This window comes from Pristiophorus japonicus, chromosome 20, assembly GCF_044704955.1.
Source record: "Pristiophorus japonicus isolate sPriJap1 chromosome 20, sPriJap1.hap1, whole genome shotgun sequence".
Classification (NCBI taxonomy): Eukaryota; Metazoa; Chordata; class Chondrichthyes; family Pristiophoridae; genus Pristiophorus; species Pristiophorus japonicus.
In genome coordinates, this window is record NC_091996.1 from 33,941,436 (window position 1) to 33,948,449 (window position 7,014).

At 46.4% G+C, this 7,014-nt stretch overlaps 1 protein-coding gene across 1 annotated transcript in view; it reads right to left on the reverse strand.

The window, feature by feature from the left end:
* The window catches only part of ndufa8 (NADH:ubiquinone oxidoreductase subunit A8), a 20,768-nt gene extending 14,116 nt beyond the window's left edge, over positions 1-6,652 (reverse strand). Inside the window, exon 1 of the mRNA XM_070863400.1 lies at positions 6,316-6,652. Coding sequence (XP_070719501.1) covers positions 6,316-6,527 — 212 coding nt within the window. The 5' untranslated portion in view covers positions 6,528-6,652. The remainder of the gene's footprint in view (positions 1-6,315) is intronic.
* Positions 6,653-7,014: the final 362 nt, after the last annotated feature.

Below are 7,014 nucleotides of genomic sequence, written 5' to 3' on the forward strand. Positions count from 1 at the left end.
TGGGCGGGGGAGCGGGGTGTCGGGTCGGGGCGGGGTCTGGCAGCGGGTGTCGGGGCGGGGAGCGGGTGTCGGGTCTCGGGGCGGGGGAAAGCGGGTCTCGGGTCGGGGCGCGGGGGGGGGGAGCGGGTCTCGGGTCGGGGCGGGGGGGGTTGCCGGGGCCTGGCTCCGCCCACCCCTACAGCTCGTGCTGCCTGCGCCGAGGGCCAGAGGACCTGTAAGTAGGTGGAGAATACCGAGGATTTTTTTAGGCGCCATTTTAGGCGCGAAAAACGGGCTTGGAGGGGCGCCCGTTTTTTTTTCTTGTGGAAACTTGGGCCCAATATGTTGAAAAATACTCAGGACTTTAACAATGCACCTCTCAATTACATTGCTCATAGCTAAGCATCATCATCATCATCTCCTTCACTGCTTGCAATCTTAACTTTCCATGCAATCTGGCACAAACCAATTTATTTGGCTTCTGAAGTTGCATCCAAGAGTCAAGTCCTTGCTGAAACAGAAATAAGCTGAGTAGCAACAACATTCCCATTCAGTACAACTGCCCTTGGTCAACAGCTTCTCCCTACTTGCTCTTTTAAATCCCCATAAATTTTGAATAACCTTCCCTGCTCTGAGGAGAACAATTCCAGCTTCTCCAATCTCTCCACATAACTGAATGCAATGAGGGCATGGGCCTGTGCTGTCAAAGCCACAACCAAGTATTAGAGTATTTAATTTCAACACTGCGGAAGTTCTCAATCTAAGTATTATGCCTTTGCTAAAACCTTTTCACTAAAGTTTTTTGTGTTGAAAATTTCTTTCAAACATTGCCTTGAAAACATCCATTCAATGGATTTCCACTCTCAACCAGTCCTCCCATTAGTAACAACCCAACTTTACAATCCTCTACACACTGCAATCTGTTGCCAGCTCGAGAAGTAGAGTGGTTTAGGGTGGGAATTTCAGAGATTAAGATCGAGATGGGTAAATGCACAACTATCAATAGTGGGGAATGGACAAGATGCCAGAGTTGAAGGAACAGTTCTGAGGATTGAGCGGGTGCAGGACATTCTGAAATGGGAGGGAGAACAGCCAGTTGTCGTGGTGCACATTGGTACCAACGACATCGGTAAAAAAAGGGATGAGGTCCTACGAAAAGAATTTAAGGAGCTAGGAGCTAAATTAAAAAGTAGGACCTCAAAAGTAGTAATCTCGGGATTACTACCAGTGCCACGTGCTAGTCAGAGTAGGAATCGCAGGATAGCGCAGATGAATACATGGCTTGAGCAGTGGTGCAGCAGGGAGGGATTCAAATTCTTGGGGCATTGGAACCGGTTCTGGGGGAGGTGGGACCAGTACAAACCGGACGGTCTGCACCTGGGCAGTTCCGGAACCAATGTCCTAGGGGGAGTGTTTGCTAGTGCTGTTGGGGAGGAGTTAAACTAATATTGAAGGGGGATGGGAACCTATACAGGGAGACAGAGGGAGACAAAAAGGAGGCAAAAGCAAAAGACAGAAAGGAGATGAGGAAAAGTGGAGGGCAGAGAAACCCAAGGCAAAGAACAAAAAGGGCCACTGTTCAGCAAAATTCTAAAAGGACAAAGGGTGTTAAAAAAACAAGCCTGAAGGCTTTGTGTCTTAATGCAAGGAGTATCCGCAATAAGGTGGATGAATTAATTGTGCAAATAGATGTTAACAAATATGATGTGATTGGGATTACGGAGACGTGGCTCCAGGATGATCAGGGCTGGGAACTCAACATCCAGGGGTATTCAACATTCAGGAAGGATAGAATAAAAGGAAAAGGAGGTGGGGTAGCATTGCTGGTTAAAGAGGAGATTAATGCAATAGTTAGGAAAGACATTAGCTTGGATGATGTGGAATCTATATGGGTAGAGCTGCAGAACACTAAAGGGCAAAAATCGTTAGTGGGAGTTGTGTACAGACCTCCAAACAGTAGTAGTGATGTTGGGGAGGGCATCAAACAGGAAATTAGGAGTGCATGCAATAAAGGTGCAGCAGTTATAATGGGTGACTTTAATATGCACATAGATTGGGCTAGCCAAACTGGAAGCAATACGGTGGAGGAGGATTTCCTGGAATGCATAAGGGATGGTTTTCTAGACCAATATGTCGAGGAACCAACTAGGGGGGAGGCCATCTTAGACTGGGTGTTGTGTAATGAGAGAGGATTAATTAGCAATCTCATTGTGCGAGGCCCCTTGGGGAAGAGTGACCATAATATGGTGGAATTCTGCATTAGGATGGAGAATGAAACAGTTAATTCAGAGACCATGGTCCAGAACTTAAAGAAGGGTAACTTTGAAGGTATGAGGCATGAATTGGCTAAGATAGATTGGCTAATGATACTTAAGGGGTTGACTGTGGATGGGCAATGGCAGACATTTAGAGAACGCATGGATGAATTACAACAATTGTACATTCCTGTCTGGCGTAAAAATAAAAAAGGGAAGGTGGCTCAACCGTGGCTATCTAGGGAAATCAGGGATAGTATTAAAGCCAAGGAAGTGGCATACAAATTGGCCAGAAATAGCAGCGAACCTGGGGACTGGGAGAAATTTAGAACTCAGCAGAGGAGGACAAAGGGTTTGATTAGGGTAGGGAAAATGGAGTACGAGAAGAAGCTTGCAGGGAACATTAAGGCGGATTGCAAAAGTTTCTATAGGTATGTAAAGAGAAAGAGGTTAGTAAAGACAAACGTAGGTCCCCTGCAGTCAGAATCAGGGGAAGTCATAACGGGGAACAAAGAAATGGCAGACCAATTGAACAAGTACTTTGGTTCAGTATTCACTAAGGAGGACACAAACAACCTTCCGGATATAAAAGTGGTCAGAGGGTCTATTAAGGAGGAGGAACTGAGGGAAATCTTTATTAGTCGGGAAATTGTGTTGGGGAAATTGATGGGATTGAAGGCCGATAAATCCCCAGGGCCTGATGGACTGCATCCCAGAGTATTTAAGGAGGTGGCCTTGGAAATAGCGGATGCATTGACAGTCATTTTCCAACATTCCATTGACTCTGGATCAGTTCCTATCGAGTGGAGGGTAGCCAATGTAACCCCACTTTTTAAAAAAGGAGGGAGAGAGAAAGCAGGGAATTATAGACCGGTCAGCCTGACCTCAGTAGTGGGTAAAATGATGGAATCAATTATTAAGGATGTCATAGCAGCGCATTTGGAAAATGGTGACATGATAGGTCCAAGTCAGCATGGATTTGTAAAAGGGAGATCATGCTTGACAAATCTTCTGGAATTTTTTGAGGATGTTTCCAATAAAGTGGACAAAGGAGTACCAGTTGATGTGGTATATTTGGACTTTCAGAAGGCTTTCGACAAGGTCCCACACAGGAGATTAATGTGCAAAGTTAAAGCACATGGGATTGGGGGTAGTGTGCTGACGTGGATTGAGAACTGGTTGTCAGACAGGAAGCAAAGAGTAGGAGTAAATGGGTACTTTTCGGAATGGCAGGCAGTGACTAGTGGGGTACCGCAGGGTTCTGTGCTGGGGCCCCAGCTGTTTACATTATACATTAATGATTTAGACGAAGGGATTAAATGTAGTATCTCCAAATTTGCGGATGACACTAAGTTGGGTGGCAGTGTGAGCTGCGAGGAGGATGCTATGAGGCTACAGAGTGACTTGGATAGGTTAGGTGAGTGGGCAAATGCGTGGCAGATGAAGTATAATGTGGATAAATGTGAGGTTATCCACTTTGGTGGTAAAAACAGAGAGACAGACTATTATCTGAATGGTGACAGATTAGGAAAAGGGAAGGTGCAACGAGACCTGGGTGTCATGGTACATCAGTCATTGAAGGTTGGCATGCAGGTACAGCAGGCGGTTAAGAAAGCAAATGGCATGTTGGCCTTCATAGCGAGGGGATTTGAGTACAGGGGCAGGGAGGTGTTGCTACAGTTGTACAGGGCCTTGGTGAGGCCACACCTGGAGTATTGTGTACAGTTTTGGTCTCCTAACTTGAGGAAGGACATACTTGCTGTTGAGGGAGTGCAGCGAAGATTCACCAGACTGATTCCCGGGATGGTGGGACTGACCTATCAAGAAAGACTGAATCAACTGGGCTTGTATTCACTGGAGTTCAGAAGAGTGAGAGGGGACCTCATAGAAACGTTTAAAATTCTGACGGGTTTGGACAGGTTGGATGCAGGAAGAATGTTCCCAATGTTGGGGAAGTCCAGAACCAGGGGTCACAGTCTAAGGATAAGGAGTAAGCCATTTAGGACCGAGATAAGGAGAAACTTCTTCACCCAGAGAGTGGTGAACCTGTGGAATTCTCTACCACAGGAAGTAGTTGAGGCCAATTCACTAAATATATTCAAAAGGGAGTTAGATGAAGTCCTTACTACTCGGGGGATCAAGGGGTATGGCGTGAAAGCAGGAAGTGGGTACTGAAGTTTCATGTTCAGCCATGAACTCGTTGAATGGCGGTGCAGGCTGGAAGGGCTGAATGGCCTGCTCTTGCACCTATTTTCTATGTTTCTATGATTATAGGGCTGGAGGATTTGCAGAGATAGGGAGGGGCAAGGCCATGGAGGCATTTAAACACATGGATAAGAATTTTAAATCTGAGACATTGGCAAAACAAGAGCTAATGTAGGTTAGCAAACACAGGGGTAATGAGTGTGCAGGACTTGGTGCAGGTTAAGATACAGGGCAGAAGAGTTTTGGATGAGCTCAAGTTTACGGAGGGTAGAGCAACAGATGAGACGAGGCAGGGTAGAAACAGGTATAATTATGAAGGTGGAAGGATAGGGTTTTTGCTACGGAGACGATGAGGTAGGAAGTTTAGCTCAGGGTCAAAGGACGCTGAAGTTGTGAACAGTCTGCTTCAGCCAAAGACAGTGGTTAAGGACAGGGATGGAATCAGTGGAGTGAGAAGAGATTGTGGAGGGGCAGAAAACAATTGGACATTGCAGGATGCAGGACAGTTGGCAGGCAAACAGGCTGACAAAGCCAGAAGTACAGGAATCGAGAGATGTGGTACTGGGGGGCATCAGGGTACATGCAGACCCCAACACCATGTCTTTGGATGATGTTGATGAGGGGCAGCATGTAGATGAGGGAGAGGAGGGGTCATGGATATGGAACATAAGAAATTATGATACAAAAAAAATGAAAATTAACTTATGACATGGTCTTCATCAAAACATTTGGCAGTCTGGATTTTCATGCAGGAAACTCTGAATCATTGTTGCAATGAAGATGTTGCATGTAACTGCCATAAGTGTTTTGACACAAGGTATGCCACTTAAAATAAATGTATCAATAAAATTCAGATTTTAAACTAAAATCAAAAGTGAAAGATCAGTTTTAAAATGTATAGAAAAATACATGCAAAATCTGCATTTAATTAGTGTTGGAATTTAATCCCTTGACAAGAGTATTTCATTTACACCTCATCTTTTATTCATATTTCCTATTGAAGGCCAACTTTTGGGGTGACAACACCTAAAATTGACAGTTTAACACGACTCACTGATGGTAGTGGTTCTGACGGAGGGTCTGAAACATGAACGGTTTCTCTCTGCACAGATGCTGCCTGAACTGCTGAGCATTTCCAGCGTGTTGTGTTTTTATTAACACTGACGGTAGCACGGTTTGGCTCTGTTGAGGGGAAACGAACGGTGCAGCCCTTGCCCGTCACTTTGATGTTCCCGATGTTGGGGAAGTCCAGAACCAGGGGTCACAGTCTAACGATAAGGGGTAAGCCATTTAGGACCGAGATGCGGAGGAACTTCTTCACCCAGAGAGTGGTGAACCTGTGGAATTCTCTACCACAGAAAGTTGTTGAGGCCAATTCACTAAATATATTCAAAAAAGGAGTTAGATGAGGTCCTTACTACTAGGGGGATCAAGGGGTATGGTGAGAAAGCAGGAATGGGGTACTGAAGTTGAATGTTCAGCCATGAACTCATTGAATGGCGGTGCGGGCTGGAGGGGCCGAATGGCCTACTCCTGCACATATTTTCTATTCAAAAGGGAGTTGGATGTGGCCCTTACGGCTAAAGGGATCAAGGGGTATGGAGAGAAAGCGGAAAGGGGTACTGAGGTGAATGATCAGCCATGATCTTATTGAATGGCAGTGCAGGCTCGAAGGGCAGAATGACCTACTCCTGCACCTATTTTCTATGTGTCTATGTGCAAGGGCCGGGCTGTTATTTTGAAATCCAGTCCGATGGCTTGCGGCCTTTAGTGCAAAGCGTGGGCCTTGGAAATGGTCAAAGTCAGCGGCCACCGAGCTCCTCGTACCCCCCACCCCCACACACACACACACCACCACCACCACACACACACACACCTGAAGAAATCCAGCGCGCACTCGTTGACTTTGCTGCCCTCCTGCAGACACTTGCGCGGGTCCTTCTCCTCCCAGCGGCACAGCATGAACTCCTTGTTAGCCCTGTCGCACTGCGAGCCGTAGTGGTGCGCGGCCGCCTTCAGCACGGCCGACGACACGCTCACCTCTGGCACGTTCAGTTGCTGCAGCGACGGCAGATCGCTCGCCGCCATGGCCGGCAACTCCCTCCCCGCCGAGCTCAGGGCCTCTCGCCGACGACTTAGCCCGAGGCCCAAAATGTCAGCGGAAGGTCAAGTTAAGATGTCACCAACCGCCATCCTAACTTGACTTGGTCCCGTCCCCTTCAATCATAATTGGTCAATTTCGGCGCGTCGATGCACTGTGCCTGCCGGTGATTGGACAAGCGGACAGTCAATAACTCTTTTGAGTTTATCTGTGAAAACATAAAAACATTAAACGGTGCCACCCGACCTGGGTGACACTCCAGACATTTACAAGGCCCATTTTTTTTCCCCCTTTTTTGTGTTTTTTTTTTTGTGTTTTTCTTTTTTTGGTTTTTTTTTTTTGGGCACTAAAATCACAATTTTTCCCCAGTGCCCCCTATAAAAGGGAAGGGGACACTAAAAGCACCGGCAATTAAAACAAATTAACTTTAAAACGTAAAATCAAATTAAAATTTGGTTGCCGGGCGTGATGATG